Source organism: Cheilinus undulatus, linkage group 12 (genome assembly GCF_018320785.1).
Source record: "Cheilinus undulatus linkage group 12, ASM1832078v1, whole genome shotgun sequence".
NCBI lineage: Eukaryota > Metazoa > Chordata > Actinopteri > Labriformes > Labridae > Cheilinus > Cheilinus undulatus.
The window spans coordinates 51,184,722-51,199,033 of NC_054876.1; the positions used below are offsets into that span (position 1 = coordinate 51,184,722).

Consider the following 14,312-nt stretch of genomic DNA (forward strand, 5'->3'; position numbering starts at 1 on the left):
CTATGGTGGTTCTTCAAGCGTGGGCGCTGCCGTTCAGGTCTTTGGTTCTGGACAGATACCGGGACGAATGTTTCACAGCAGAGGATGAGAAACAGGAAACTCTCTGAGCGTTTCCTGTCTGCTTAGCTGCGTGCTGTCTATCTGTGTTTTAAAGCCACTAACCTCCTTTTCTTTCTTTGTCTCTCTCTTTTTTTCTCCTGGGGGCTTTCTTTGACCTCTCTGACCCCACATTTTCACCATCCTCATTCCTTCTTTATTGATTCACCCTCCCCCTCTAATTTCCCATCATCCTTTATTATTCGTTTTATTCTGATTTCCAATCTAATCTCCTCTCCATCTGTCCGGTTCTTCTTCATGGGTTTCTGTGGGACTTCTTCTTCTGGGGCTGACCCTCTCATGTCTCTGACTCCACCCTCCCTCCTTTTCTTGCTTTTTTGTCCGTCTCGTCTCGTCCATCTTCCTCGTGTCTCTCCGTCCTGGTGGTTCGCCTCGTCTCATGCTGCACGTTTTGTGTTTGTGTGTTTGAATGTCTGTGCGTGGTTGTGTATCGTACCCCCTCCCCTTACCGCCAGGCCGTTTGGACAGCCCGTTCTTGAAGCAGCAGCAGCACAGTCCCAGCAGCCCCAGTCAGACTCCCCCGTTCCGGGGCACGTCACCCCTCCGCACCCAGCCACACGCACGGACGCAGCCCGCCGCTGCAGCCGGTAGGTACAGCACGGAACGGATAAACAGCAGAAGAAGAAGACGGATGGACACCAGCAGCTTGGTCGATCATCTCCCCAAACACAAACCCTCTCACAAAAACCTGATAAAAGAATGAGACGACCAAACTGCATGTGGACAGACACCCCGGTGTTACCTGGAAAAGATGGCTAACCATCCTGAACCCTTTCTTCTTCTACTGGTTTAAATTTAACTTAGTTTTTCACCAACCGTTGGTGAATTTTACCCGCAATTTCCATGTACAACATCACAGTTTTGGTCCAACCAAAGGGAAGCTACCGCCCTGTGGTCTGGCAGCGAATTGTTCTGCGGAGCAAATTGCTCCCTCTCTAGTCAGTCAGAGCAGTTCTGCCGCCCGCACTCATGTCCAACACGGGCGCCTTCCTGAAGCACCACTCTGCAGGTCTATTTTTAGCGCCGGACGCTACCAAACTGTATCAATTCCCCACAATCAGAAAGCTTCAAACAGGAAGTCAAACAGCTCTCTGACAACATTTCAGACAAGGATTCATCTGTCCACATGCAGTTTCATCATGTGAGCATCAGAAAACCATTTTCAAAAACCAATTCTCCACGCCCTACACATCTGAACACCAACCCTAAAATTACCCGCCGCTAAAACCAGCTGTTAGACTGAAGGACAACCTGGCCACGTCCCACTAAAACCAGCCCTTAGACTGAAGGACAACCCCCCCACGTCCCACTAAAACCAGCCGTTAGAATGAAGGAAAACCCCGCCACGTCCCACTAAAACCAGCCCTTAGACTGAAGGACAACCCCCCCACGTCCCACTAAAACAAGCCGTTAGAATGAAGGAAAACCCCCCCACGTCCCACTAAAACCAGCTGTTAGACTGAAGGAAAACCCCCCCCATGTCCCATTAAAACCAGCCCTTAGACTGAAGGAAAACCCCCCCACGTCCCACTAAAACCAGCCCTTAGACTGAAGGAAAACCCCGCCACGTCCCACTAAAACCAGCCCTTAGACTGAAGGAAACCCCCGCCACATCCCACTAAAACCAGCCCTTAGACTGAAGGAAAACCCCCCCACGTCCCACTAAAACCAGCTGTTAGACTGAAGGAAAACCCCGGCCAAGTCCCACTAAAACCAGCCCTTAGACTGAAGGACAACCCCCCCACGTCCCATTAAAACCAGCCCTTAGACTGAAGGAAAACCCCGGCCACGTCCCACTAAAACCAGCCCTTAGACTGAAGGACAACCCCCCCACGTCCCACTAAAACCAGCCCTTAGACTGAAGGAAACCCCCGCCACATCCCACTAAAACCAGCCCTTAGACTGAAGGAAAACCCCCCCACGTCCCACTAAAACCAGCTGTTAGACTGAAGGAAAACCCCGGCCAAGTCCCACTAAAACCAGCCCTTAGACTGAAGGACAACCCCCCCACGTCCCACTAAAATCAGCCCTTAGACTGAAGGAAAACCCCCCCACGTCCCACTAAAACCAGCCCTTAGACTGAAGGAAAACCCCCCCCCGTCCCACTAAAACCAGCCCTTAGACTGAAGGAAACCCCCACCACATCCCACTAAAACCAGCCCTTAGACTGAAGGAAAACCCCCCCACGTCCCACTAAAACCAGCCCTTAGACTGAAGGAAAACCCCCCCCCCGTCCCACTAAATCCCGCCCTTAGACTGAAGGAAAACCCCCCCACGTCCCATTAAAACCAGCCCTTAGACTGAAGGAAACCCCCCCCACGTCCCATTAAAACCAGCCCTTAGACTGAAGGAAAACCCCCCCACGTCCCATTAAAACCAGCCCTTAGACTGAAGGAAACCCCCCCCACGTCCCACTAAAACCAGCCCTTAGACTGAAGGAAAACCCCGCCACGTCCCATTAAAACCAGCCCTTAGACTGAAGGAAAACCCCGGCACCGTCCCCCTACAACCAGCCGTTAGACTGAAGGAAACCCCCCCACGTCCCACTAAAACCAGCCCTTAGACTGAAGGAAACCCCCCCACGTCCCACTAAAACCAGCCCTTAGACTGAAGGAAACCCCCCCCACGTCCCACTAAAACCAGCCCTTAGACTGAAGGAAACCCCCCCACGTCCCACTAAAACCAGCCCTTAGACTGAAGGAAAACCCCGCCACGTCCCATTAAAACCAGCCCTTAGACTGAAGGAAACCCCCGCCACATCCCACTAAAACCAGCCGTTAGAATGAAGGAAAACCCCCCCACGTCCCACTAAAACCAGCCCTTCGACTGAAGGAAAACCCCCCCCACGTCCCACTAAAACCAGCCCTTAGACTGAAGGACAACCCCCCCACGTCCCACTATAACCACCACTTAGACTGAAGGAAACCCCGCCACATCCCACTAAAACCAGCCCTTAGACTGAAGGAAAACCCCCCCACGTCCCACTAAAACCAGCCCTTAGACTGAAGGAAACCCCGCCACATCCCACTAAAACCAGCCCTTAGACTGAAGGAAAACCCCCCCACGTCCCATTAAAACCAACCCTTAGACTGAAGGAAAACCCCCGCCACGTCCCACTAAAACCAGCTGTTAGACTGAAGGAAAACCCCGGCCACGTCCCACTAAAACCAGCCCTTAGACTGAAGGACAACCCCCCCACGTCCCACTAAAACCAGCCCTTAGACTGAAGGACAACCCCCCCACGTCCCACTAAAACCAGCCCTTAGACTGAAGGAAAACCCCGCCACATCCCACTAAAACCAGCCCTAAGACTGAAGGAAACCCCCAGGTCGCACTAAAACCAGCCCTTAGACTGAAGGAAAACCCCCCCCCGTCCCACTAAAACCAGCCCTTAGACTGAAGGAAACCCCGCCACATCCCACTAAAACCAGCCCTAAGACTGAAGGAAACCCCCCCCATGTCGCACTAAAACCAGCCCTTAGACTGAAGGAAACCCCCCCCACGTCCCACTAAAACCAGCCCTTAGACTGAAGGAAAACCCCCCCACGTCCCATTAAAACCAGCCCTTAGACTGAAGGACACCCCCCCCACGCCCCATTAAAACCAGCCCTTAGACTGAAGGAAAACCCCACGTCCCATTAAAACCAGCCCTTAGACTGAAGGAAACCCCACGTCCACTAAAACCAGCCCTTAGACTGAAGGAAAACCCGCCACGTCCCATTAAAACCAGCCCTTAGACTGTTGGAAACCCCCACGTCCCACTAAAACCAGCCCTTAGACTGAAGGAAAACCCCGCCACGTCCCACTAAAACCAGCCCTTAGACTGAAGGAAACCCCCGTCCCACTAAAACCAGCCCTTAGACTGAAGGAAAACCCCCATCCCATTAAAACCAGCCCTTAGACTGAAGGACAACCCCACGCCCCATTAAAACCAGCCCGTATCATGAAGGAAAACCCCCCCACGTCCCATTAAAACCAGCCCTTAGACTGAAGGAAACCCCCCCCACGTCCCATTAAAACCAGCCCTTAGACTGAAGGAAACCCCCCCCACGTCCCATTAAAACCAGCCCTTAGACTGAAGGAAACCCCACGTCCCACTTAAAACCAGCCCTTAGACTGAAGGAAACCCCACGTCCCACTAAAACCAGCCCTTAGACTGAAGGAAACCCCCCCCACGTCCCATTAAAACCAGCCCTTAGACTGAAGTAAACCCCCCCACGTCCCAATAAAACCAGCCCTTAGACTGAAGGAAACCCCCCCACGTCCCACTGAAACCAGCCCTTAGACTGAAGGAAACCCCACGTCCCAATAAAACCAGCCCTTAGACTGAAGGAAACCCCACGTCCCACTAAAACCAGCCCTTAGACTGAAGGACAACCCCACGTCCCACTAAAACCAGCCCTTAGACTGAAGGACAACCCCCACGTCCCACTAAAACCAGCCCTTAGACTGAAGGAAACCCCCCCCACGTCCCACTAAAACCAGCCCTTAGACTGAAGGAAACCCCCACGTCCCACTAAAACCAGCACTTAGACTGAAGGAAACCCCACGTCCCACTGAAACCAGCCATTAGACTGAAGGAAACCCCCCCACGTCCCACTAAAACCAGCCCTTAGACTGAAGGAACCCCCCCCACGTCCCACTGAAACCAGCCATTAGACTGAAGGAAACCCCCCCACGTCCCACTAAAACCAGCCCTTAGACTGAAGGAAACCCCCCCACGTCCCATTAAAACCAGCCCTTAGACTGAAGGAAACCCCCCCACGTCCCATTAAAACCAGCCCTTAGACTGAAGGAAAACCCCCCCACGTCCCATTAAAACCAGCCCTTAGACTGAAGGAAACCCCACCCACTAAAACCAGCCCTTAGACTGAAGGACAACCCCACGTCCCACTAAAACCAGCCCTTAGACTGAAGGACAACCCCCCCCACGTCCCATTAAAACCAGCCCTTAGACTGAATGAAACCCCCCCCACGTCCCATTAAAACCAGCCATTAGACTGAAGGAACCCCCCCCACGTCCCACTAAAACCAGCCATTAGACTGAAGGAAACCCCACGTCCCACTAAAACCAGCCCTTAGACTGAAGGAAACCCCACGTCCCACTAAAACCAGCCCCTTAGACTGAAGGAAACCCCCCCACGTCCCACTGAAACCAGCCCTTAGACTGAAGGAAAACCCCCACGTCCCACTAAAACCAGCCCCTTAGACTGAAGGAAACCCCCACGTCCCACTAAAACCAGCCCTTAGACTGAAGGACAACCCCCCCCCGTCCCACTAAAACCAGCCCTTAGACTGAAGGAAACCCCCCCACGTCCCACTAAAACCAGCCATTAGACTGAAGAAACCCCCACGTCCACTAAAACCAGCCATTAGACTGAAGGAAACCCCCCCACGTCCCACTAAAACCAGCCATTAGACTGAAGGAAACCCCCCCACGTCCCACTAAAACCAGCCATTAGACTGAAGGACAACCCCCGCCACGTCCACCGCCATCATTTTCTTTATTTTCTATGAGTTTTTTTCTGGCAGTACAGAATATCCTGTAGTATTTAGATTTTTTTTTTTTTAATCCCAGGCCTGAAGTATTTTAAAGCGACGGATGATTAAATGTTTATATAGAAATGTTAGCAACAACACCTTGGTTTGTATTTTTAGTATTAGAGTAAATTTTGCTGTATTTAAAGTTCATATAGAAAAGTTCCTTCAAATTATTTCAGAACCTTTGGAGATCCTCCTCCTGACTCCCAGGCAGCTCCACTGGCCTCCACCTATCAGTGGAGCTGCCTGACTCCCAGGCAGCTCCACTGATAGGTGCAGCCATTCAGGTAACTTCCTGTTGAACACATTGTTTAAAGTGACCGGTGGTAAACAGGAGAGATGGAGTTTTCACTGATTTATAATCTTAAAATGTCAACTTTAACAGTTGCCCAGATCCTTTAACCATTGAGCTATGTATGAAATGATGTTATTCCATAACAAGTATTAATAAAAAGTGGACAACCAGCCCCACCTAGTGGCCATAGATGACATGTACATGTTCAATGAGAATCACTGGCTTTAAACTGAACCCGGCCCTCTTTTAACCACTTTGAGCCACAGAGCTCATTTTTTACACCTTGCTGTCAGATTTTAGAAACACGGTGGAAATTGTGGCTTTTTAGTCATTTGTAGCAGAAAACACAACACAATAGCATTAAACTACATTACTACCACTGTTTCCTAATCACTGCTTAGACTCGTTTTTACCTTTAAATGGTCACTGGAGAACAGGAAGTGAAATTAGACTCCTCCCATCAACAGGTCATAGAGCCTGCCTCCTCCATGTTGACAGATGAGACATGGGCACACTTTAAAATCAACGTTCCGGGGTGAAGGATTTTGGTTTTTGCTGGTACCTGATGTACCCATCATTCCAAACTAATTTTAGCTGATTTTAATATAAACACACTTTTTTGTCTTTTATTGCTGTAAAGAAAATCTCCTCCTGTGCAGACAGGCGGAGTCAAGCAGCTTCAGGTACAGTAGGGGTTCCTGGTCTCTGCAGGTCATGGGCTAGAACGTTGGAGAACCCCTGCCCTAGACAACCATCTATACCTGAGGGTACACTTATGTTAATATGCAGATGATATCATTCAGCCCAAAAAATACCCAAATATTTCTGGATTCTGAAAGGAAATTCAACGTCTCCTCTTTTTGGTCCTCCTTTTCTGGCATTGTTCTCTAATGTGCAGAAGAGCAGATGTAACATGACTGGCAGCTTTATTCACGTGTCCCTGCAGCTCTGGAAGGTAAAAAAGTAAAAACAGGGAGAGGAAACAGAAAGAACAGAGTCTGAGACGGCTGCCAGGGTTTTGGCTTCAGTTTTGTACGGCTGAAGGAGGCGGGTCAGAGCCAGAGGTATAAATTATTCAGTGTTTTGGTGCGGTAGTAACCATGACTTTTAGCCTGTGCTCTTAAACCCTTGCTCACATGCGTTAACATGGAATAAAGTCCTGAAACACCCCAAATGTCTGTGAAACCTGATGCTGTCTGTGGGTTTGTGTGAGAGATGTGGAGTTTGTCGTCCCTCCAGTCTTCATCCTGTAGATGTCGTCCAGTCGGCTGCTGATGTCTCATTATTTTTGTAAATCTTCTTCTCTGATGGTTTTATGCTGGACATTAATCACAGTGACTTTTCTCAGGGATTGTTAGGTGTTATTCTCACTCCAGGATCTGACTGTTTTTTCTATCATCTTCTTCCTCTCCTGAACCTGAATCCTGATCCTCTGATCCTGGACTACATCACCGCCCTGCACACACACACTGAAACACACTCCTTCTTCCTGCTGCTGCTTTAAATCCTAACTGTGAGTGTTTGTGGATCGGTCCAACGGTATCCAGTCACCATCTCTCTGATAGAGTAGATCTTTGTCTGGTGAACATGGTGGACTTGTTAGAGTTGTAGTTCTGTAGGGGGATCAGAACTTTGTGACTTTGAATGTTTAATTCCAGGAACTACAAGTGTCAGACATCTGGAGACCACTTTCCAAAGCACAACATGTAATTATTTTAAGATTAAAACACCTTTTATATTCCAAGACTTTAGGTTTTAAACTGTTGTCCTTCTTCTTACATATTTATGTTCGATTCGTATTCATATATCTGACATTTTCTAAACATTCCCTTCTAAAGGACGCAAAAATCTCTAAAAGTTGTCTGAAAAAAGAATACTTGTTCAGTCTCTTGTAGGACTGCTGGATTTCACCTCAGTAGCCCAACGATGTGGATGAATGTCCAGATTCCATGCCGGTCATCAGACAGATCCAGCTGCAAAGCTCCAGTCTGTCAAGACTGTACCTGGTCTGTGAACGACCGGACCAGTCAGCTCTTATGCAGCTATAGCGGCATGTTTTTATCAGAACTGGACTTTATTTCTTTATAAAAAGAAGAGCAAAGAAGTGCTCTTAAAGCGTTTATTGATAGAAAAGATGTGTTTGCTGATCTGACTGGCCTCTGCATGAGTTTGCAGTAGCTACCAGCGTGGTTTGGTTGTACTGCTAGCTGTTAAACAATGGCTGCTGGTGAAGAAATGAGCTGGGCCATAGCTATAGCAGCAGTTTGGTTAGAACTGGACAATATTTCTTTATTTAACGAGGAGCAAAGAACCACACTGAAAGCCTTTATTAGTGGAGAAGATGTTTTTGCACTTCTCCCAGCTGGCCTCTGCATGAGTTTTATCCACCAACGAGCTCCATTCGTCAACTACAACAGTACCTGCCTGCCGAGCTCACGTTACTTCGCTGTGCATGCCTGCTACCCCCTTTGTGTCACTCTGATTGGCCCTGATGAATGTGACAGACAGAGCGGTCGTTGAATCGCCTTCTGAGAACTTTTCCTGAACACTGGATCCAGGAAACAGTCTGGACTGAGGTTAATCTAGATCCAAACATGTAAGACAGAAATGGACTGCAGTTCAAAAACAACAGAATCAACCTTGAATAAAAGTGTTTCTTTCCAAACCTGTAGTCAGACCAGGTGAATGGCTCTTCGTACTCGGGTTTATTACTGCCACTTTCTTAAATGCTGATAGCTCCAAAGGTAGGGTGGAGCATGAACAGTCCTCGCATGTCTGAAATGCTTTGGAAACTGGTCATTATTACTGTAGTGACTGGGTCAAAGTGTGTGGGCCAGCTTTATGATGGGTTGTGAATGAGACTGCATGTCTGTAGCTCTTATAATAGAAGAAGGGATGCTGGCTGGGCAAAGAACCACTTTGTTCAAACACTTTTCTGTAAATTTGGTCCAACCTCCAACGTCTCCACTATCAAGACAAACACAAAACATCACAATAAGGCTCTTTGGAGGTTTTTTGACCACCAGCTGCACAGCTGAACCCACCCATGCAGGACCATCCTGGGCTGTGTGGTCCATCATTTTAACAGGGTCACACATCTCAGTGGGTTACTTGTTTCCAGTCCAGACCGGCTCCATGAATCCTCTCATTGTGGTTTAATGTGTTCACATTCTCTGGTAAAACCTGTTCTTGTCTCTGAACAGGACGCCTGACTTCAGCCAGCATGAAATCATCCAAACATCTGAATATTTGTCAGAATGAGCTGTATTCTTCAGAGTGGTGTCAGCATTTCAAATGTGACTCACCCATGAGGCGTTGCATTTCATAATAATGTTTGATGGCTGCTTCATGATCATTTGGACTGTCCTGTGATAATCCTGTTCTGGTAGGAGTATGCTAACGTCCTGTCCTTCTTTGACATGTCCAGTTTGTGGTACAGGCATCAATTTGCATCCCAAGACAATCACATATTGTTGTCATCAAACCTCATGCCGTTGCTAACTTTACTTCCTCTATCTTATTATGCTGAAAAAGAGCAGCTCTTGGTAAACAAGGCAAGACTCAGTCCTATGAAAGCGTTGTCCCCTATGAAATGGGACAACCCTTCAAGTTCCTGGTAGATCATCGGTAGCAAGGGGTCAGAGCTTTCCTAAAAAGTTTGGTTTGGAGTGTGACCCTTGAAGATCTCTGTGAACCCTAGCACTTCACACGACCCCTCCACTCCTTTAAGAATCACAACACCCTACCCCTAAACCTGAACCCGCCAAACTAGGACTAAGTGGTAGGGCCAAGAGAGCCAATCCTATTTCTCCCCCTGGAGAAGTTGGATAAGTACCAAAGGCAGTGGATTTAATGGTCTTGGGGTAAAGAATGGGTGTACCAGTTAATATGCCAGTCCATTAAAAGGTTGCTGAGATATTTCAGTGTGAACCAACACTCCCGTCCAACCTCTGACCTTGCCTCAAGGCTGCCAGTGTTTCCTGAAATAAAGCCGGGGGGGGGGGTCAAGTAGCATCTTCCCATCATCCTTCATTCTTTAGCACCAATATTGGTCTTCAAACAGTCCAGGTGTAGCGTTGGTCTGCTTGCTTGTTGGTGTGTTTTGTGGACATTTGTGCTGAAGTAACGGCAGACGTGACTGTGGAGAAGCTGAAAATCTCTTTAACATCCTTTGATTGAGGACACATTTGAAGAAGAAAGCCCAGTTTTGATGAACGTAGACTCTGTAACAGATCGGTGTCCCTACTTCCCTTTTTTAGACTCTAACTGAGAAACAAAACAGCGTCTGTGTTGCTTCAGCACTACTCCGTTCTGAATGTAGACTGTTCCAGAAGGAGGCGTTTGTTCTGTACCCCTTCGATGTTGTTGTGTCTTCCTGTCCTTCCAGGGGGTGATGATGATGACGATGAAGCCAGCACAGAGCGAAACATGGCCGCCGTGTCACCCATACCTAAAATAGTCACCACGCCAATCAAAGAAGACTTCCGCAGAGAGGAGGACTGCAGAGGCCAGTGGGGTAAGAGTCTCTAAAACTGATGACGACAGTTTTTCAAAAGGCAGGTTGGCGTAATCGTGGTCACGACAAACGCCACTGTGGGTTTGCCTTTCTTTGTGTTGTTCCGTTTGGCAGCTTATTTCTGGTTCTCATTAAGTCTCTCGCGGACGTCCTCTCCTCAGATTCAGTGCCAAAGCAAGGCCAGAAACCACCGGTCCAGGAGTCTACACCTTCCAAGCCTGTTCAGAGTGTCGCCCCACAGTCCCGGGACTTCTCTGTGTGGGAGTCTGGTAACGACAGTCTGGTCAACCTGTGGGACAGCAGCCCCTCCGGTCCCACCAACACCTCCCAGTCCTCCAATCTGGTGGACCTGATGGGGGACATCCCGGCTGGCCCCGCTGCTGCCAGCGGCAGGCCTCAGCCCCTCCTCAGCTTCGACGAGATGATGGACGGGACCTTCTGCTCGGGCACCAGCGTGGAGGATGACCCCACCAGTCTGGTGGACGTGACGGCCTCTGACCAGATGACCCTCAGCTACCAGCACGCACTGCAGCACGCATCCGGGGATGGGACGGACTTGGATGACGGACAGCTGCTAATGACCAATGGGGAGACGCTGCTTAAAGAAGGGACTCAGGTCAGAGAGGTTATTTCTGCTCTGGGTTTCAGAAAAATGCTCTCTCTTTGCTTTTATTTACAGTTTTCTTTCTCTCCTCTCTCACAGGCGAGTGAGGGCTACTTTAGCCAATCACAGGAAGAAGAATTTGGCCAATCAGAGGAGTCCTCGGCTAAACCTGCACCTGTCTTTTACAACAAGCCACCAGGTGAGAAATGTTCCGCTACTTCATTGAAACTCATGCTGGCTTTCCCTGCAGCAGTGCTGCTGTGGTCCGTCCTTTCCTAGCAGGCTTTAATGGTGAAAATCTGCTTTTGGTGTCCAGAAAGTCTTAACTGACCCTAACCCCTAACCCCTAACCCTAACCCCTAACCCCTAACCCCTAACCCCTAACCTCTAACCCTAACCCCTAACCTCTAACCCTAACCCCTAACCCCTAACCTCTAACCCTAACCCCTAACCCCTAACCTCTAACCCTAACCCCTAACCTAACCCCTAACCCCTAACCTCTAACCCTAACCCCTAACCCTAACCCCTAACCTCTAACCCTAACCCCTAACCCTAACCCCTAACCTCTAACCCTAACCCCTAATCCTGTGTAATCCTGATAAATGTGATACTCTTAGAGCACTTGGACACTTCAGTACAGAGCATTGACAGTCTTCAGGAATCGCCTTATAGCCCCTCCTCCCAAACATCATTTCTGTGGCTGTGCTACTGTAGCACAGTCTCCCTACCACCTCCCAAACATCTTTTCTGTGGCTGTGCTACTGTAGCACGGTCTCCCTACCACCTCTCATACAGCGGTGATGAGGGGTCGAGGTTCAACGTTGGAGGATGAACCGGTCTAAGAGCTGGATCCCAGTCTGAAACAGCCGCTAGCAGCAGGGGACTCTTTAGCAAGGCTAGCCCACTGAACTCAGACTGAACGCCGCTGCTTTAGTTTTACTGCTGAAGTTTCAGCGTCGTTGTTACTCTTCTGTGTGCGGCTCTTCTCTGGTATCTTCTAGCAAGGATCCCACAGCATCTTCAGCATAACGCCACATTCCTGCTTCCGCATGCGGCTAATGTTTGTAATTATACTGACAGCGCCTCCTGGTGTCCAGTGTTAGAAGGTGCATGTCTTTCTGATGGATAGAAACGTAGGGAAGAGGATAACTGTTCATTTCTGAGATACGACTGTTGGGTCATTAGCATTGGTGCTAGCATGTGTCCTGTTTCCTCTTTTAGGGGCGTGTCCAGCTTTTTCTGGGATCTGATGTCGAGATCATTTCAAGTGTGCCACTTTTTAACCCCTTGTAACACTTTTCCATCAAATTTTGCCATTATTATTTGCCACTTTCCTACCATTGTTTGACGTTTTTTGCCTCTTTTAACCTGATTTTGCAGTTTTTAAAATTCAATTTCACAAGTTTTTTGCCCGTTGTTTTGGCATTTTTTCCCATATTTGGCATCTTTCGACCCCCTTTCACCGCCCTTTATACCCTTTCATGTGCTTTTCCTCACGTTTTTTGCTGCTTTAAACCCGTTTGTGCCAATCATGACCCCGTTCACCACATTTGAAGCCCAGTTTTGCACTCATGCTGCCAATATTAACCTCACTTTTCACCCATTTGTGTTCTTGTCACAATTATTTAATATTTTAAAAGTTGTCTGAAAAGTAGCTAAAACACATTTTACAATATTATTTGTTGCTTTGATTAGAGTTCAAAATAAGATAATAAAATAAGGTCATTATGTTTTAACTTAACCCCCCATTGCCTGGGCCCCAGAAAGCCCTCCCCTTTATCCCCCTCATGGGCGGGGCTGTGGAGGGAGCTAGCTTCGTAGGCGTATCAGAACCACAGACTCCTCTAGGGGTGAAGGACTGGCCTCTGTACCGATGAGGAAACGAGGGCTAACGCCGTCTATTCATCATCAGCAGCATCCTTTCTTTACGTTTCTAGAATAATCCACCATGTTTGTGTTTGTGTGTTTGCTCAGAGATTGACATTACGTGCTGGGACACAGACCCCGTGGCTGACGACGATGACGACTAACCAGCCAATCAGAAACCCCGACCACCGGACCAAGAGGAAGTAGGAAGTGCGCTTCAAGAAGAAACCGATTTTTTTCAAAAAAATTAAAAACACAAACAAAAAAAGTCCTAATAATAACAAATCTTGCATCAAAACGACTTCTGTATTATCTTTTAGAGGAAAACTGTAGCCAATGAGAAACGCAGATGGGTTTGAGTTGTTAAAGATGGTTTAAAGGCTCAGTTCTGGTTTTTTCTGTGTCTTTGTTATTTTATTTATTTGTTTTTCTTTTTCTTTTTTTTTTTTTTTGCTATGCAGATGTACTAGCTGGGAGCGGGGGACTTTTCTTTGTGTAAAATGATTTATGACACATTAACGTAGCGCACTGCTGCATATTAGAGACAATGGAGCCCAGTGTGAGGCCGGCAGCCGACACACCACTAGTCTGTAGTGCTTTAATAACACCCTATAAAACTAATACAGCTGCCATGTATACCTACACTCTCTGCTTCTTTTCTTACCTCTTTTTCACCTCCTTCCTTCTTTCTGCCTTCCAACAAGAACACCCCAGACATATTCACCTGCACAAGTCAGTTAATCTTGTATTTAGCCCTGGCTTCATGGCAGGATCTTTTATTTATTGGTGTGTATCTTTCACTAACAGCTCCACAGATCAGACCTGTTTTAACATGAAGCTCCTGGACCGGCTCAGACATGGCTGCACCTTTTTCACTCCCTTTTGTATGATTTGAAGACTGAATTCAAGATTAAATGGCTTGTAAACCCGGTTTCATTTTCTCAGTGCACTTTTTTTTCTTCGTCTGCCTCCTAGTGGACGAGCTGCAGCATTACATCAGCCCTCTCCATGTATTTACACAGGCTGAGCACTTCTGCATCTAATCTAGAGGCCAATACATCGATATTTTTCCAAGTCTAAGAAGTTTGGGGTTTTTTTGGGGGGGGGGGGGGGGTCTAACATGAAGCCCCTTTCGGGGTCTGCTCCGCAGGAATAGAGTAATGAAATCTTTTCATCACTTTGTCAGAAATGTCCCCAAAGGCTGAAAAAGAGATTTTTACAGGACAGGACATCCGTGGGCAGATCCTCGTTATTTAAAATCAGTTTTAGTTTCATCTTTCCCAAACAGAGTTTGACCGAGGATTTGAGAGGTGGGGGAGAGAAGGTCATGGAAGCAACCATGAGGCTCACCAGTGACCCGTATTCATACCGCT

General features: G+C 48.0%; 1 protein-coding gene across 1 annotated transcript in view; it reads left to right on the top strand.

Moving 5' to 3' along the window:
* dbn1 (drebrin 1) overlaps window positions 1-14,018 on the top strand; it is a 186,904-nt gene extending 172,886 nt beyond the window's left edge. The window contains exons 11-14 of the mRNA XM_041801027.1: window positions 10,341-10,469; window positions 10,631-11,085; window positions 11,173-11,272; window positions 13,048-14,018. Coding sequence (XP_041656961.1) covers window positions 10,341-10,469; window positions 10,631-11,085; window positions 11,173-11,272; window positions 13,048-13,103 — 740 coding nt within the window. The 3' untranslated portion in view covers window positions 13,104-14,018. The remainder of the gene's footprint in view (window positions 1-10,340; window positions 10,470-10,630; window positions 11,086-11,172; window positions 11,273-13,047) is intronic.
* The last annotated feature ends 294 nt before the right edge of the window (window positions 14,019-14,312 follow it).